Source organism: Myotis nattereri, assembly GCF_964212035.1.
Source record: "Myotis nattereri genome assembly, chromosome: 8".
In the NCBI taxonomy this organism is placed as follows: Eukaryota; Metazoa; Chordata; class Mammalia; order Chiroptera; family Vespertilionidae; genus Myotis; species Myotis nattereri.
In genome coordinates, this window is record NC_138083.1 from 3027098 (window position 1) to 3045427 (window position 18330).

Consider the following 18330-nt stretch of genomic DNA (forward strand, 5'->3'; position numbering starts at 1 on the left):
TGAAAGTTAGATGCGGTCGTTGTTTACAGCACGTCTTACTACTGGAAATAGCGCCATCGGTTTACTTGTTGGGGAAGCAAACTTTCCAGGACCAGGATGGTGTCTCTGCCCTCAGCTGCGGAGCACAGCGGCAGCAGGCTTTCTGGAGGGGCATTTGGTGAGGGCGGCCCACTCACCTGTACAGAAGGCATTACAGGTTTTCAGCATGAAGGACCAAGGAGGTCAGCGCACTCCCCATGGGCAAGTGTTTGATCCCAGGAAACACTGAGCAGCAACCCTGCTGGGCTCTGGAATTCAACCCAAGGCACACAACCAACCGACAAGTGTTTATTCATCAAAAATGCTAAACTGCAGGATAAAATGCAAAATTACTCAGCATCAAACACCAGGAGCACCTGGACCGGGGGACGCACTCGCTGGCTGTGAGGCGAGCTGGCCCGGGTGCGGGGCGCTCGGACAGGCCTGCAGCAGCTGCTGTAGAAACACCCATGTGAGCGATGGAGGGAGCCTGGCGAAACCTCAGCAAAGAGGAGTGGAAAGTGCGGCTGCTGCCCAGTCAGAGCTGTGAGGCCTTCAGCCAGCGGCCGCCGCCCTGGCGTCGAAAGGCTAGTCCTCCCCCAGGACCCAGTGAGGCCCGGGCGTCCCTGTTCATGGGCTACATCATGATCTGGCATCACAGAATCTACAAAAAGCTAATTGAAGGATGACCGCAAGATGAAAAATCAATACACAAAAACCACTCCAACTTCTACATACTAGCAATTTACACATACAAGTAGCTGCAGAAATTTAAAAAAATTTACAAACACCATTCGTAGGCAACTCTCTTCCCATGAAACACCTAATCAAACCTGTGCAGAACTTGGGCGCTAAAAAGGAAGTGCTGACGAAAGAAACCAAAGACGGCCCAGGCCTGGCTGGGTGGCTCGCCGGGTCAGAGCGTCCCGATGCACCAAGGTTGGGGGTTCCATCCCCAGGTCAGGCACAGATGGGAATCAACCAATGAATACAGGCAGAAGTGGAATGACAAATCTCTCTCTCTCTCTCTCTCTCTCTCTCTCTCTCTCTCTCTCTCATAAATAAATAAATAAATGCCTAAGTAAATGGAGAAAAATCACTTATTCACTCCAAATTGATGTCTAGATTTCATGCAATTCCAGTGAGAATCCAGCAAGAATCTTGAAGATACAGACAAGCAGACCCTAAAACCGGTATGGAAAGAAGGACAACGGACAACAATAACTAAGGCATTTCTAAAACAGAAGAACATGGAAAGTTGTAATACCCAAGTCTTTTTACTGAGATAAAATTCTCATGACAAAACTAACCACAATGCGCAGTTCAGGGTTCCAGGGCCAGGTCTCCGTCAGGACCCCGTCCTTCCCGCACCACGTCCAGCCTCCTGGGTCTTGCCGGTGTGGGGAGAGCCTTTCCTGGGCAGGGAGGCTCCGGGGCTCCGCCACCTGCCAAAGGAGCTGCTGCCTGCTTCCCGGGCCTGCTTATGGCTGAGAGCCGCCCCTGTTCTCCTGCTCTGGAGGCAGGAGGTGAGAACAGGCTCTAAGCTGCTAATGAGCTTCAGGTTCCCCAAGGCAATTCTGCCCAGAGATGTCCCCCTTGAGCCTCTGGGGGCTGGCTGAGCTCTGTGCCCCTCCTTCGCTCAGCGCAGGTCCCAGGAGAGCAGCTCTGCTTTTGGTCAGCCCCCAAGGGAACCTGGACCCAACGGGAAGGAGGGCCCCCGGGCCTGCAGCTCCCGGGCTGCCCCTTCTCTGCCCCCAGCCTGTGTGGGTAGGATGGTGTGTGGGGCCCCTGCTACTCTATTCTATGGCCGCCAGACCCCCGCCCCTGGAGCAGGTGGGCACTGGGCTTGTGCAGGGCAGAGGCCAAGCTCTAGTGTGAGTGCCTGCTGCACACACGTGCCACCCTGGCTCCTGGGGAGTGAAGGCCTTGGGCAGGGGAGAGAGGAGCCTGTGGAGCTGCCTGCGCCTTCACTATGGCAACGGCTCCCTCCTTCACTGCGCTGCAGGCACAGGGGACCCAGATAGCTCCTATGGCCCAAGTGCCCCTGGGAAGGAAGGGGGCAGGCCAGGCTTCCCTCCTCCTCCTGAGGGTGTGGGCTTCCCTGGCAGATTCAGGCTGGCCTGGTGCCCTCCCAGACCCAGAGAGTGGGAGGGTGGAGTGTTTGGGGGCCTAGATTGTCCAGTAAATCACCCCTCCTCCTGTTTCACTTGGCTGGCTTGTGGGGCCCTTGGCTTGCGTGGGGTCTAGCTGGTGTGCATATGGCTAGCCTGTTCCCTCATCCCTGTCCCTGCCCCCTGCCTTCCCCTCCTCTAATTTAGGGGCCATGACCTTGCTTTTCTGTACCATGGAGACCACTTAATTCGCACCTTACAGACAGCTCAGTTTCCTGGGTGCTGGGCCCAGAGGACGGGGTGGGGGGGGGGGCTTGTCCCCAAGGGTCCTGCTGCAGGTAGTCTGGGAGACTGACTGACTCTGCACAGGAGGGTGCACACTGATGTCCTGGGGACAGAGGGCAGCCTATGACCCAAGGCCAGGGCTTGAGGTCATTCTGAGACACCCGAGGCCAGAGTTAAGCTCAGCCCTGCCCCTGCCCTGCCCAGTCTCAGCCTAGTGACAGCCATCTGAGTGGCAGCCCCCCTGCTGTCCCAGCCCCACAGGACGGCCCAGGCCCAGGGGCTGCCTTCTGCATCCGCAGGTTATTGTTAGCGGCAGTGACATCACCGGCAGCCAATGGGAGACGTGTTTATTTCCAGGCCTGACAGCTTGAGAACCGTTAATTTTAGCAGGATCTTCTTTCCCAGGCTTGAAACCCCAGCCAGCCAAAGAGGGGGTGCCTGTGTCTCCCAAACTTCGCATTGGCTGGGCCTAGGGGCCAAGGGAGGGGGCGGGGCCTGTACCCCTTCCTCCGGCCCCTGAAAGTATGCTGTGAGGCTGCACCAGCCTGGCTGGCTAAAGTCCTCAACTGCTGGCTGCTACAGGGTCACCATAGGGGACCAGAGGCTGCTATGTGAGAGAAGGGAGTGTGAGGGCGGGCAGCTCGGCGGGGCCTGGCTGAGCTCTGGCTCAGGCCTTCTGAGCACACGGCACACTCTGCCCTCCTGGCTCTGCGGCCTTGGCACTGTGCGTGGCTTCCTTGTGCCCCGCGGGCCCTTGGTCCGTGGGTGCTCAGCCAGCCCTGCACAGCTCTCGGTGAGTGGCGGTGGCTGTGTATAGGTTGTGTCGTGTCTAGCAGTTATTCAGTACCAGCCCCTAGTTATGGCCGCTAAGCGCCACTGATGGTTAGTGGCTGTGCAGTAGCTCTTTGGTGCTGGGTGGTGGTAGGAGCTGTCCTGCATGGTTGGCGTGTTATTATGGAGTATCTAGCTTACTTAGCCTCAAAATCCGTGTGCCGAGTATCTCCAGATGGCTGAGTCACCGGGTTCCCTGGGTCTGCAGGGCAGCCCAGCCGCAGGCGGGCCGGTGTGAGTTGGAGGCCCTTTGAAGAAACCACCTGACACCCCGCCCCAGGGTCAGTGTGCAGGCCCTCAGGAGGACACTGCATTCCACCAGCAGCGGCTACTGTTCCGGACAGCAGCAGGCCACTGGCCCGGCCAGCCCTAGCACCGGCACCACAGGGCAATTTGGTGCCGCCAGCTGCCAGGGAGCCGGATGACAGGGTGGGGCTCAGCCCTTTGTGTGAGGGTGTCTGACAAATGCCCTTTGAGGCTGCAGGCACGAGGGTGCTGATGCTGGGGTCTTCCAGGGGAAGCTGGACTGGGTGTCCTGGGGACTCTGGCCTCCCGCCCCCTTTCTGGCCCATCCCCACCTCGGCCAGTCCCAGTGGCTCCCAGATCCCAAGTAACCTTCAGGCCGGAGGGGATGCATTAAATATAGAGAGCAGCTGGGGGCAGGCGTGGCCTCGCTCTCTCGCCAAGCATTTATTTTTACTCCCTGGCTTCTGTCTGATGGTATCAGCAGCACTGGGAAGTGTGGGGTCATCTGCCCGGTCTGTGGGTCTGAGGGTGGGGCAGACCCTGGGACAGCCCTGGGCGGGGCCCAACCTTCCCTGAGAGACCTTCTCACTGGCCCGGGAGACCTGCTGGGCCCTAACCACTGCTCTGTCCCCGCTCCACTTCCTGACCCGCTGGGGGCTCCCCACTGCACCCCCCAGTGGGGAGTGCTGGGCACGGGGCCTCTGCACTCATCCACTCAACACATTTCCCGAGACCCTGCTCCACCTCCTCCCAGAGCCTGTGGTTACAGAGAGCGACACGCCTGTCCTCAGGGTCCAGGCAGACGGGAGCAGCCACCGGCCACGTGATGATGGGAACGTGACCTGACAGGACGCAGGTCCCAGGAGCTCCATAGCCTTGGTCTCCACACAACACAGGGCTTCCCCATCCCTCTCCTTGAAACCCCCTGGCCAGGGTCCCCAGGCCGCCCCCCTACAGAATGGGGCCATCTGCGGCTTGAAACTCTACCCCCACCAGGACCTAGAGCGAGGGAGGCTGAGGGGCCACAGCCTGGGACTCCGGGAGCAGATTACTGCATTGGCAACTCTGCCTCCCTGGGGAGCACCGTGCACACATACACACCAGGACGGCCCTTTAAGATATTGGGGGGCAGTGCTCTGGGGATAGACTTTGAGTGTCTCCACTGAGAGGGGCCCAGGTGGAAATGGCCCTCTCCAGGGGCCTGAAGGGAGGGTGGTCTGAGCAGATCTGCCCAGGAACCTCGGCCGGGCTGAGGCGCTCCCGGCCGCACCACGGGGCCAGGCAGGGAGGAGTCTGGCTTGGGGGCCTGCGCGGTGAGCCTGTGTGGCAGGCAGGTGGGCCAGGGGCCTGCAGACAAGCCGGTTCCCCCTGGGCTGCATCCTGGAGATGCCTCAGGACAGGCACCAAACATGCAGGGCCAGGCCCGCCCCTGGCCCCAGAACCCCACCTCAGGCTGTCCCCAGCCCCCAGGCCTGCCCTGCTCTCTGCCCAGCACCCCTGCCACCCTGTCCCCGCGGGCCGCACCCCTAGGGACCTCCGTTTATGTTCGAAGTATCTTTCTGCAGGTTCTCTCCCCACTTCTCTCTCTGGGTGCGCCTGAGCCTGGCCTCCGCCTCTGCCCTCCGTCCTCGGTCTCTGGCTGTGCGTCTCCTCTGGCCCCTCTCTCCATCTCTGGCCCTCCCTCCCGCCCGTCTCCCTCTCCCTGCCCCCAGCTCTCCCCCGCCCCTCGCCTGCGCCTGAGCTCCCTGGGGCGCGTCTGGTCTCGGCGCCTTTGCAGCGCTCCCTCCCGCATCTTCCTCGCGCGTCCCTGCTCCGCGCCCCGCCCGCCGCGCGCCCGGCTGCCGCATTGCCGAGCTGAGGCCGCGCACTGCGCCCGCGCGCCAATAGGTGGACGCCTCCCGGAGGATAAAACCGCGGCGCCCGCGCCGCCAGTCCCTCTGGCTGAGACCCGGCTCCGGGTAAGGACGCTCGGTCCCGAGTCCCCGCCTCCGCCCCCAGCTTTCCGCGGGGGTCCCCTCCCTGCCGGGGCCGGTCCTGGGGGCGGAGGGCTCTGGGGGCGGAGGGCTCTGGACCCCGCGCCTAGCGAAGCTGCGCTGCTCGCCACCGCAGGGACCTGCCGCCCACCCCGCGCGCCGGGACCCGACACCGGGGTCGGTCTCCACGGCGGGCGTGGGGTGGGGGCTCCTCGGTGGTGCTTGTTTACGCGGTGGCGGTGGCGGCGGCGGCTGGGGCCGGGCTCCTGGGCGGTGGCTGTCGCCCTGCCCTGCGCCGTGACCTTGGGACCGCCCGGGTGTCTGCAGGTTTGGGGCAGGGGAGTCAGTGCTGGGGCTTGTGGGGGTGTCCGGGCGACGGAATGGGGGAAGGGGAGGCGGAGAGACCCGGGGACCTGGTCAGCAGCCCCTCCCCTCACCCCTTTGGGGTCCACCCGCCAGTGCCCGTCCTCCCTCCCAGCCGCCTGGCCCTCTTGGGCAGCCTAGGGTTCTTCATGGCCTCCAGGATGGGGCAGGGGCTTGGCCCGGGGCCCTGACCACAAGGAAGAGGGAAAGGGTGTCCCCCAACCTTGGTCCCTCTCAGGCTGAGGGGCCTGATTCTTCCTCCTGTGGACAGAGACACCCGCCTCCCTACTGTCTGCCCCCTGCCCAGAGGGGGAGGGCTGGGCTATTCTGGGCCCCTGATCTGGGCACCTCCGTCCTGTTGGAGCTTGAGGCCAGCGAGTCTCTGGTGCCAGCCAGGCAGGGAGAGGAAGATGGCGTGTCCCTGTCCCTGTCCCTGCCTGAGAACGGGGAGCACTGGCCTTCCTCCTGCGCGGCTCTGCGGGTGGGGGTGGGGTGGGGGTGGGGGGCAGTGTCCTGCCCAGAACTGGGGTGAGAGAACAGCATGGGGAAAGGGCACTGGAGAGCTGGCAAGGTGACATCCCCGGGCTCCTGACTGGTCATGGGGCTTGTCCGCCTGTGTGTTTCCGTGTCTCCAGACGGGGGTCAGACTCTTTCATGGGGGCTCTGTGGGCCTTGATATGTTCATGGGGGCTGCTTGGATCGCCACCTTGCTCAGCTGGGTCAGGCACAGCTGGGTCTCACCTTCCCACGGAGCATAGGGACTTGGCCTGGCCTGGGGGCTAGGTCTGTGGCCAGATGTGCTGCTGCCTGTGCAGGGCTGCATCTTTGCTGGGTTTCTCTCTAAGGGTCTGTCCCCTGTCCCCCCACCATCACCCCACAGAGCCACTGCTCAGCATCTCCTGCCCGAGCCAGAGCCCCCCCAGGTCACACGGCCCTTCCCACCCCCGAACACCATGGGCAAGGAGAAGACCCACATCAACATCGTGGTCATCGGCCACGTGGACTCAGGCAAGTCCACCACGACAGGCCACCTCATCTACAAATGCGGGGGCATCGATAAGAGGACCATTGAGAAGTTCGAGAAGGAGGCTGCCGAGGTGAGTCGGGGGCGGGGTGAGGGCGGGTTCCGCTCGGAGGCTAGGCTGGCCTCAGCCCCCGGGCATGTGGCTGGCGTCTCTCTTCCAGGGCAAGAGGGGCGTGAGCCCTAAGGGACCCTGTGTGGGGGACGTGTGCCTCAGAGGGTCCGGATGAGAGTGGCATGGGGGGAGCACTGGCTGCCTCTCTCTGAGGATGTGCTTGATGGGGAGGAAGATGGCTTGCTGGATCTGGCCCAGGGTAAGGGGTAGCTTGGAGATAGCATTTCTGCCCTGCACAGAAGGTTCTGGAACATTTTGCCACACTGGACTTGAGAGCCCTGGAGCCTGTTTTTCGTGCCCCCCAGGGTTGGGTTCCCGTGTCCCCAGCGCTGAGGTCTGGGGCTGGAGGTGGCACTGCCCTCGCTTGTTCCAGGGCTGGGCCAGGGCTCAGGGTGCTATTAATAGCTGATTGATGGGCACTGAGCCCATCAGCTCCATTTTCTCGTGCTAGACTGGGGAGGGCTGCTTGTCCAGGGAGGTGCCCTTTGTTGAGGGAAGGGGGAGGGGGGCTTGGTAAGGATGAGGGCGGTCCCGTGAGCTGACCTCCCCTCTCTTGAAGCTGCTCTTTGGCCACTGTGGATGGGAAGTGGCCATGGAGTGGGGGCCTGCTTTCTGCACCCCTTGCCCCCACCCTGAGCTCTGTGAGAAGCCCCCATTGGGGGAGCTGTGTGGGCTCTCACCGGGATGACACAGTAGCTGGGACCAGGGCCAGGGAGGGGACAGCTTCTGGCCATGGGGCGGGGTCAGGTGCTATGAGCTACAGCCCTCCATGCCTGGGCCCCAAAGCTGTGTCACTTCTCCCTGTGGGCCTGGAGCTGGAGGGAGGTTGAGGGTGTTTTCAGGGCATATGGTTCCGGTCTTTGGGGTCCTGTCTGGGTGGCCCCTTCTGGCTGGGCAGCCTCCGGGAGGGCAGAGCCCTGGCAGGGAGCTGTGTCCACCTGGGCAGTGACCAAGGCTGCTCTCCTAACGACAGCCCTGGCCCCCAGGCATGGGGTCTCTCTGGCACTGGGCACAGGTATGTGCAGAGAGCAGCCTGGCTTTGCTTCCCCTGCTCAGTGGGCCAGGGAGGGGCGCAGGGGCGCGGAGCTGCGGGAAGCCGCTGACTAGGGAAGGAGCTGGAGAGCGGGCCTTGATGTGACCTCATTCGATTTCTTTCTTTCTTTAAAAAGAGATCACAGAGGGGTTTTGATTTGACAGCCTAAACCCAGTGGTGGTGTCGGCCTCTGGCTGAGGCAGGGATCTTGGGGGAGTGGGTTTAGCTTCCAATAAAGGGGAGCCACCACCAGGGGAGGGCTTTGGCCTGCGGCTTTTCTCAGAGCCGGTCACAGGCCCTTGCGCCACCTACTGGTGGATGCCTGAGTTGCGCCCATTTAGGAGGCAGGAGGCTGGGCCTGGGGAGCCAGGGTACCCCACCTGGGTTGAGTTCTGAGTGTTCCTCAGAGAGTTCCGGGTTCCCAGTGGGGAGCATGGGGGCGGGGGCCTGTTTCCTGCCTTTCGCCGGGACCTCTCTGCTGTGACGTGCTGTTCCCATGGCCCCGGGTCTGCTGGCCAGGCGGGTCTGGGCCTGGGTCTCGGGCTCGCCCTGAGCCACCCCCACCCCTCCAGATGGGGAAGGGCTCCTTTAAGTATGCCTGGGTGCTGGACAAGCTGAAGGCGGAGCGGGAGCGCGGCATCACCATTGACATCTCCCTCTGGAAGTTCGAGACCACCAAGTACTACATCACCATCATTGACGCCCCGGGCCACCGAGACTTCATCAAGAACATGATCACTGGCACATCCCAGGTGGGCAGACTGTGGGGCCACAGGGGCCCGGGAGGGGGGGCAAGGGCTCCCGTTCAGAGGGTACCTGGGTGCGGGCTCGAGTCATCGAAGGGTAGTCGGGTCTCCTCTGCTTCCTCATCAGGGCACAAGACCCACCTTTGCCCCTCTTGCCCCACCTGGTACAGAGTTGCGAAAACAACTGATTCAGCGCCTCAGTATCTCAACCAGGCAGAGTGCCTGTAAGGACAGTCAGCCAGTGTCCCGGCCACTGTGCCACAGACAGACTCGGACAGTCCCTGACCTTGCCGGGGCATGCATACCGACAGACAGACAGATGAGCCCCTGCCACTGCCCCTAAGGTCGAGATTCCCAGGTCCCATCCCAGGGACTGTCCAGGCCCCTGTCTGCTGCCCGGAGGGGCCTGGACAGTAGGTGGGGTCTGGGGCTCACGGTGCTGTGCCTGCCGGGCAGGCGGACTGCGCTGTGCTGATCGTGGCGGCAGGCGTGGGTGAGTTCGAGGCGGGCATCTCTAAGAACGGGCAGACCCGGGAGCACGCGCTGCTGGCCTACACGCTGGGCGTGAAGCAGCTCATTGTGGGCGTCAACAAGATGGACTCCACGGAGCCCGCCTACAGCGAGAAGCGCTACGACGAGATCGTCAAGGAGGTCAGCGCCTACATCAAGAAGATTGGCTACAACCCGGCCACCGTGCCCTTCGTGCCCATCTCCGGCTGGCACGGCGACAACATGCTGGAGCCCTCCCCCAATGTGAGTGCCTGGCGGGAGGTGGTAGGGCGGCTCAGACCTCTTCCCCAGGGCCCAGAGCACTGGATCAAAGGTCAGGCAGGGTCAGGGTGGGGCGCTGGGTCGGAGGGCTGTCCCTAGACTCCCTGCACCCTACGGTCTTCTTTAATCTGTATCAGTGCCTGAGCCGGCCCCTGCGGGTGTCCTCGGGGACCACACGAGGCTGGCAGAGGCTTCTGCAGCCCCTTCTCTGGCTAGGACAGTCCCCTCAGGTCAACACTGTAGAGACGGCAGCTGCTGGGCCCATGGGCGTCTCCAGGAGCTGCTGTGCAGGGTTAGTTTTCACAGCCTCCGGGCACCCTGGGACCTGGAACTCACTGGGCTCTGGGAAGGGCTGAAGGCTGGCTCTCTGCTGGCCACTTGGGCAGCCACTGTCCCCGGAGCTCTGACTGGGCAGGAGGTGATGAGTGGAGCTGGGTGTTTTGAATTTGTTGAACCCGAGACCTAGTGCCTTGGCACTGTCAAGCCAAGGACACCCTGGCCCAGAAGGGTGGCCACTCACTCTGGCCAGCACTGCAGCCACCCACACAGAGAGGGGGGGGGCATGGAGGGCACCCGCAGGAGAGCCAGCCCCGGAGCCCTGTGGCCTGGGTGCAGCCAGAGGGCCGCCCATCTTGCTGGGCAGCGTGTTTGCACGTTGCAATTGCACGTTCCCTCGTGGGACCTCATGTAGTGCTCGGGGGGCTGACTGCACCCCCTGCCCTCCTGGGGAGGCCCATGGGACCCTCACCTCCACTTCCCCCTGCCTGGCCTGCTGGCAAGTGGGGACCTCTCACTGCTGTTGACCTGGGGTGTCTGGAGGACAGGGTCCCTGGGGATGGACCTGGGCATGGTGCTGCAGGCCTTGTCTTCCTCTGGGGCTGGTGGGCAGGGGCTCGGTGATAGGACGGGGCTGGGTCTACTGTCAGGAGAAGCCCGGGTAATGCTCTGTGGCCGTGCCTAGAGATGGTGGGCACCATGGGCTCTGGGGCCGAGGCCGGACTCTGCCGCTAGCTCGGCCAGTAACCCTGTGTGTGGTCTGGGCTGAGGTGGAGGCTCTGCGTCCTTTTTTCTCTCTGCCCAGTGTCTCTGTGGTGTTAGGAGTGAGCTGGGAGGGGTCAGTTGTTTAGCATCTCAATGGGCCCTTAGACAGTGGAGGGCGGAGCTTAGCTCCCCTGCCCCCCAGGCTCCCTCAGGTGGGTGCCTGCACTAGGATTCCCCCATTGGGACTTGGGGGGGTGGTGCAGGCTGTCTCTGCGATGGGATGCGTGCCTGCTTCCTGCCCAGATGCCGTGGTTCAAGGGCTGGAAAGTGGAGCGTAAGGAAGGGAACGCCAGTGGCGTGTCCCTGCTGGAGGCCCTGGACACCATCCTGCCCCCCACACGCCCCACGGACAAGCCCCTGCGCCTGCCCCTGCAGGACGTGTACAAGATTGGTGGTGAGTGAGGGTACAGGGCTCTCTTATAGGTGCCCAGCCCACTTCGGCCAGCTCTGCCCCTCAGACCTCTCTCCTGAAACGAGCTCCCAATGTCAGGATCTTTCTGCCTCTCCCCCCACACTGCACACTTTCTGGGTTACCCATCCATCTATCCATCCCCCATATATTCATTCAACCATTCATCCATCCTCTATCTATCTGTTCACCTACCCACCCCAAAACCCTATCCATCTATTCACCCATCCATCTATCCCTCTATCCAGCTGCCCACCCCCACCCATCCATCGGTCTGCCCAGTATTTGCCAGGTCTTCCTCCCTCCAGATAAGTGCTTGGTCCGATGCCAAGAGCTGGTGGCACAGGGGTGCCAGCCCTGTGGCCTGAGTGCAGCTGGAGGGCCGTTTGTCTTGCTGGGCTGCATGTTTGCATGTTGTGATTGCACACTTCCTCATGGGACCTCATGTAGTGGCGGGGGTGGGGTGGGGGGACTGACTGCGCCCTCTGCCTCCTGGGGAGGCCCACAGGACCCCCACCTCCCCCTTCCCGCCCGGCCTGCTGGTGAGTGGGGACCCCTCACTGCTGTTGACCTGGGCTGTCATATCGTCCTTGCCCAGGAGCGAGAAATGCTGTTCAGGAGTTGACACAGAGACATAACCAAGTGTGAGACCCATGAGGGCCTGTGTGCAGGGGCAGGGACGTGCTCACCCAGCATAAGCACAGCCACCAGCCCGTGTCTGTCACACTGTGATGTCACACGAGCCTCCATCACAGCCAGGGAGATGGGGTGGAACCTCCCCTGGGCTGTGGAGAGACCAGACTCCCAGTGGGAAGCCACACAGGTGTGAGCAGGCCCATGAGAAGGGTGGCACCAATGTCCCTTGAGGGACAGCCCCGGGCCAGGGCTTTGAAGCTGGGCCGGGTCATTCCGGTGGGTGGTGCTCCCCACTCTCCAGGAGGAGCCTCAGAGGCGAGGGGCCCAGTGCCTCACCTGGGGGCAGGGAAGGGACCCTCAGCCCAGATGGCCTCTCCTTGCCCCGTCCCCCCTGAGAGGTTCTGGGAACTCTTGTTCAGTCCCTTTCCTGTGGGGTCAGGGGAGCCTCCGCCTCTGTGTGAACCTCTGTGTGTCTGCTTCGTCTGGGGTCTCCCTGCCCCCGCACTCCCTCCTTGTGGCCGCGCCCCATGCCTGCCAGGGAGGACCAGGGGCACCCCTTTGGCCCGCTTGCCCCTCACAGCCCCCTTCCTCTGGGCCCAGGCATTGGCACTGTGCCTGTGGGCCGAGTGGAGACGGGCATCCTTCGGCCTGGCATGGTGGTGACCTTTGCGCCTGTGAACATCACCACGGAGGTGAAGTCGGTGGAGATGCACCACGAGGCTCTGAGCGAGGCCCTGCCTGGCGACAACGTTGGCTTCAACGTGAAGAACGTGTCCGTCAAGGACATCCGCCGGGGCAACGTGTGTGGGGACAGCAAGTCCGACCCGCCCCAGGAGGCCGCCCAGTTCACCTCCCAGGTGGGTGCCCAGTCCCGCAGGCGGTAAGGGGCTGCCCACAGCGGCCGAGCACTGGGCAGCCCTGGCCTGGCGTTGGGAGAACTCAGACCCTTGCTTTGCACACACGACCTCCAGGCCTGGAGAGGTTGGCACAGGGTTGAGGGCTCCTAGGAAGGGTGCACTGGCGGGGAGCCCAGGCCTGTCACTTGGGCTTCACTGCGGTCCCACTTGGGTCCTGAAAGTGCTTTTATCACTTTATTGCCACAGACGTCTCTGTGGTGCTTTTATTCTCTACACGTTCACTGCACCCTCTTTGGTCCCTTCCTCACATGACAAAAGTCGGCCTTATTGACATGTAATTGAAATATAAAAACTGGGGCCCCGTTTCGCCACCCCCGCCGCAGTTCTGGCCAGGGCCGATACACAGGCGCCCACCAGCGCGTTCAGACAGTGCACCTGTCTGTCGTCCCTCTCTGGTGGCTGGTTTATCTGCGTTACTTCAGTGCCTAGCGCCGACCTCGGGGTCCAGGTCTGTCCCACTGGACCTTTTCCCACAGTCCGCACCCGGGCCCCAGGGACCTGGGAGGTGGGCTGTAGCCTCTCCCTGCCCTGATGCCCACCTGTCACTGATGGCGGCATGCCACTCTGCCCGCAGGTCATCATTCTGAACCACCCTGGGCAGATCAGCGCCGGCTACTCGCCGGTCATTGACTGCCATACGGCCCACATTGCCTGCAAGTTCGCGGAGCTGAAGGAGAAGATAGACCGGCGCTCCGGCAAGAAGCTGGAGGACAACCCCAAGTCCCTGAAGTCGGGCGACGCAGCCATCGTGGAGATGGTCCCAGGGAAGCCCATGTGTGTGGAGAGCTTCTCCCAGTACCCGCCTCTGGGTGAGTGGGGTGTGAGGGAGGCCCAGCCCCAGGGCCCCGCCAGGGAGGGGCCTTGACTTTCTGCTAGCCTGGAGCCTGAGCAGGAGCGGGCTGTTCCGGGAGCACCCGCGGCCCCTGGGCAGGTCTGGGGTGGTGCCCCTTTCCCAGTGACTCGCCCGAGGCGCACAGCCAGTCCAGTGGCTGCCGCGCAGTCGCAGGGACACGCAGATTTTCCCGGGCCTGGAGCCCAGCGAGGGTCCCAGCCCGGCGGCCACAGGCTGCATCCCGGCGGGCGGGCGGGCGGGCGGGCGGGAGCGCCGCGCCCTCACACCCTCCCCGCAGGCCGCTTTGCCGTGCGCGACATGCGGCAGACGGTGGCCGTGGGCGTCATCAAGAACGTGGAGAAGAAGAGCGGCGGCGCCGGGAAGGTCACCAAGTCGGCGCAGAAGGCGCAGAAGGCGGGCAAGTGAAGCGCGGGCGCCCGCGGCGCGACCCTCCCCGGCGGCGCCGCGCCCCGCCCCCCGCCGCGCCCCCGCCCCCGCCCGCGCCCCCCGCCCCCCCGCCAGAAGCATGTCTGCACCTCCGTGTGTCAGAGGCTGTCCGTGAGCGACTGGATGCTCGCCATCAAGGTCCAGTGGAAGTTCTTCAAGAGGAAAAGAGCCCGCACCGCCGCTTCCGCACCCAGCCTTCGCCGCGCTCAGTGCCCGTTTTACCAATAAACCGAGCGACCCCACAGCTGTGTGCGCCTGCTGGGGGGCGGGGGGGGGGGGGCCCGCCCAGGAGGCCGGCTCCCAAGTCCAGCTGGTCTGGCTTGCCATGAGGGGGCTCTGCAGTTTCCCCTGAGATCTGCAAGCGTGGGGGGGGGGGGGCGCTGGATGCTTTGGGGTCTCTGAGAAGCGATGAGAGCTGAGGGCCGCTTCCCCACGAGTGACTCTCTCACACCACCGTTCCTCACCCACTTTCCTGGGCCCCTCCCCAGCCGGTCATTTGCGGCAGCACCGTGTCCACCCTGCTCCTCAGCTGAGCCCAGCCCACCCGGGAATGCCACCCCCAGAAACCCTGGTCAAGCCTGACCTTGGTCAGCAAGAGCAGGATGGCAGGGGGACTGCTCAGCCAGCCCGCCCGTGGGGGCTGCACCAGGAGCTGAGGGCGGGGCAAGCGGACCCCAACCTGCTCCCAGGGCAGACTCAGGCCAAGAGCAAGCTCCCGGAGTGTGTGAAGTCCTGCAACAAATGACCGCTGGCTGTTCAAAGCGGCAGCAAGGGGCTCTCACAGTCCAAAATCAGAATCACCGGGACAGAACCAGGGTGCTGGCAGGGCCCGGGGCTCGAGGGCAGGGCCCCCTGGCCTTGGCCCTGGGCTGTGGCCGGAACTCCGTCTCTGCCTCTGCGCCATGCCTCCCCCTGCCTCCCTCACCCAGGATAGCCTCACCCCAAGACCCTTAATCTAGGAACTTCTCAAAACCCCTTCTTGCCACACAGGCTCAGCTCAGGTCTCAGGGATGGGGCCTGGAATGTCAGGGGGTGCATCCAGCCCACAACCCCCCGGGGGTGCTGCCAGCCAGGAGGGGTGGGGGCACGTGGCTCAGAGAGGCCTGTGGAGGGGCTGCTGGTGTCTCCCACCAGCCCCGTGGAGGGGGCGAGCCCTGGGAGCTGCATGTGGGGGTAGGACCAGGAAGACCCGGGAGCAGCGTGCCCTTTGGATTCATTTCCGGGGGTGGGGTCATGCTGGCGGCTGACCCACAGAGACCTCCCAGGAGGGCGGCGAGGCAGCAAATACACAAGACACCCAGGCCCAGTGGGATTTTGGGTCAGTGGGATAATCTTCAATATAAATCTCCCACACAATATTTACACTGACAAAGTATTTGCTGTTTCCCTGAAATTGAGACCAGCCTGTAGATTTTGTCTAGTGGTGGGACTCTGCCCCAGGAAGTTGTCCTACACACGTGGCCCAGTTAGAACGGGGGTCAAATAAGAGCAACTTGCCAGCCAGAGACAGGATCTTGTGTGGCCCCTGAGGGGTCCTCAACCTCTGGTCCTGGTCACTGGTCCCCTCTGGGGACCCTGGTCACCCAGACGCTGAGGGTGGGACGATGTGAGCTGTCCACACAGCAGAGGCCTGGGCTGGGGGCCCACTGCTGGCCCTCCAGGTGGGTGCGTGGAGGGCGGGGCACAGGCCCTGCCAGGCTCATGGACTCCCAAGAGCAGGTGAGGACAGAGGCAGAGCACGTTCCCATTCCTGGCGGTGGAGGGCAGGCCTTCCGGGAAGGGTCTCTATTCCTTGGGCACCACTTTTGGGCTGGGTTGATGAAGGCAGGTCTGAGAAGCCCCAAGCCCACAAGTCTAGAGCCTGGCCTCGCCCCTGCCTTGCTGCGCCCTGGGTGCCTGGCTGGGGCTGGCCCCACGGGGTGGGGGAGGGTTGGGGAAGGACAGTGACAGGAGGCTGAAATCTGGGAGCACGGCCTGGTGGGGCATGCAATAGCTCCAGGTGTTCACAAGGGGGCAGCACACGCAGGCACCCCTCCTGGGATTTTCCCACTGACCTCTGGGTGGGGGCTCCCCTGCCTCCAGCACTGCAAACTGGGTAGCATTTCCGCTGTTCCTGGAGCAGCCCCCGTTCAGTGGGTCTTGGCCACACCTGAGGCCTATGCTACAGAGTCAGAGTGAGATGTGCCCGCCTGTCAGGAGGGAGGCTGTGGGGGTGCGGCAGAGTCCCGAGGTTACAGTCTGGGCTGTGCGTCTCAGACCCTCACAGTGTCAGACGTGGCTGAGATTGCATCTATGGGTGCGGAGCAGACTGGAAATGAAAACAGAGATATTTAAAACAAGAATGCAGTGTGGCCCGCCTGGCGTGGCTCCGGGTTGAGCACTGACCTATGTTCCGGGTCATGGTTCGACTCCCAGTCAGGGCACAGGCCTGAGTTGTGGGCTCGATCCCCTGTGTGGGGCGTGCAGGAGGCAGCCAATCAATGATTCTCTCTCATCATTGATGTTTTGATCTCTCCCTTTCCCTTTCTCTCTGAAATCAATAAAAACATACTAAAAAATAAAGAGCCAAATCTTAAGCAAAAAAATGCAGCGTGGTGATTGCAGGGGCGGGGTGGGGGGAGCGGAGGCAGAAGAGGGTGTAGGGGATAAATGCTGACGGGAAAAATAAAATAAAGAGAAAAACCAAAATGACCCATAATCTCACGACAAAGGAAACATAATAAACAAGAATGCCTGGCACACACACAGCGCCATGGCACACCGCTGGAGACGCCACTGTGCAGGGCAGAAAGGAGGGAAGAGAACTAGTCCGGTGTTATTGCAAAAACAGTTCTGACCTTGAGAGCCTCTGGAAGGTTCTGGGGACCTGGGGCACTGATCTTGGCAGGAGTGCCTGAGTCCTGCCCCCCCCCCCCCCCGCCCCACCGAGGACAGGGCAGGTGGCACCTGGCCGGCTTTGGGAAGGGTTGGGTGACTGCTGTGGTCAGGTGCTCTTAGGCACAGCGCTGTCCAGCTCTGGGAGTGGCCGTCAGTCAGAGCTGAGGCCCTCGGGCCGGGCTGAGACGCAGGGACAAACTTAGGCCTAGGAGCTGGGTGCTCTCTCCCTCCACAGGTGGTCAGTGGAGCTGGGTAGGTAGGGGTGACCTCAACTTGGGGAGCCCCAGTGGCAGCTGGATAGGACAGTGCGTGGGTGAGGGGGACACTAGCCTGGACAGTGCGCCCTGGCGGGGGTGGGGGGTAGAGCTGCAGGGCCGGGGTTGCTAGGAGGACACCGGGGCCCAGAGAGGTGCAGGCAGGGCTGGTGCCGAGGCCTGAAGCAGCCAGGCAGGCGCTCCCGCCCTCCACTGGGCTGGCGGGTGGTTTAGAGCAGGGCCCCAGGACCCCCAGTGGTTTCCATCTGCACTGTGGGAGCCTCTGAAAAATTCATGAGCTGCTGAGGCTTCGGGTCCGGCTGAGATGGCCGAATCTGATCTGCCTCCCGCCTGTCTGCCAGGGCACCCTGCCCTTCCCCAGGCTACAGGCTGGCCCTGGTGGGACAGCCCAGTGCCCTGACAGTGGTTTCAGACTGGCAACTGTGGGCTTGTCTCTTGCTGGGGGCCCTGGTGTGTCTTTGAGGGGCCCGTGGGTGTGCTGCGTGACATGCGTGCATCTGGTATGTGAGCCCAGCAGGCCACAGGCCCCTGTGTGCGTGTGGCCTGGGTGTGGGGTGTGCAGTGGAGTGTCCCAGAGCCCTCAGGAGCTGAGCCAGTGAGCGCGTGCATGTGTGTGTGTTCGTGGGTGTGCATGTGTGTATGCACATGGGTTTAGATCCATGTGTGTGCATGCTACAAAGAGAGCATGTGTGCATGTGTGTGCGTGCATGTGAGCACGTGTTTTGATTTACCTGCTCTGCTGGCTGGCAGCCTGGAGTCTGGGCTGAGCCGCTGGGCGGCGCTGGGCAGCTGCGCCTGTCCTGCAGCTGTGAGGGTGTGGGGGAGGCTGGCAGGCAGCTGGACTGTCCGGGTGTGAGCGGGAGGAAGGGAGGAAGGCAGGAGAGCGTTTGGTCGGAGGTGCTGGGAGCTGGCTCCTTCCCAGGCTCCACTCGGAACTCCTGGTGTCTCACCGTGGGGTCGGCTGGGGTTAGGGTTAGGGAAGTGGGGAGCCAGGGGAGCCGGGAAGCCCGTGGAGGCTGTATGAGGCAGGGACCCCCAGGTGCGGTAGCTGCCAGAATGGAGGTCGGATCAGCTCAGCACGCCAGGGTCTGGGCCTGGCCTGGGGTTGCGTGGGAGGCGGCGGCAGGGTGCAGGAGGCAACGTTGGGAGGAGGTGAGAGAGCACCCAGGCAGACCCTGCCTGTCTGGTGTCCACCCTGGCCAAGTGGGTGGACCTGCAGGGTGGGGGGCAGGGACGGACGAGACCAGACTTTGGGTGGCCTCCCTGAGGATGCACCTGCAGGCTCCGTGGAGGAGCTACGGTGGCCGTGGGCTGGGCTTGCGCCATCTCTGAGGCCTGGTGGGCCCAGCTCCCGGGGGACTCTGTGAGGAGGACACCACCAGC

General features: G+C 63.0%; 1 protein-coding gene across 1 annotated transcript; it reads left to right on the forward strand.

The window, feature by feature from the left end:
- The first annotated feature begins 5358 nt into the window (after window positions 1–5358).
- On the forward strand, window positions 5359–14037 carry EEF1A2 (eukaryotic translation elongation factor 1 alpha 2). Its single transcript, XM_081096732.1, has 8 exons — window positions 5359–5449; window positions 6708–6924; window positions 8569–8748; window positions 9199–9495; window positions 10798–10948; window positions 12200–12456; window positions 13091–13325; window positions 13647–14037. The coding sequence occupies exons 2-8, from the start codon at window positions 6781–6783 to the stop codon at window positions 13772–13774; spliced, it is 1392 nt and encodes a 463-aa protein (XP_080952858.1). The 5' UTR covers window positions 5359–5449; window positions 6708–6780; the 3' UTR covers window positions 13775–14037.
- The last annotated feature ends 4293 nt before the right edge of the window (window positions 14038–18330 follow it).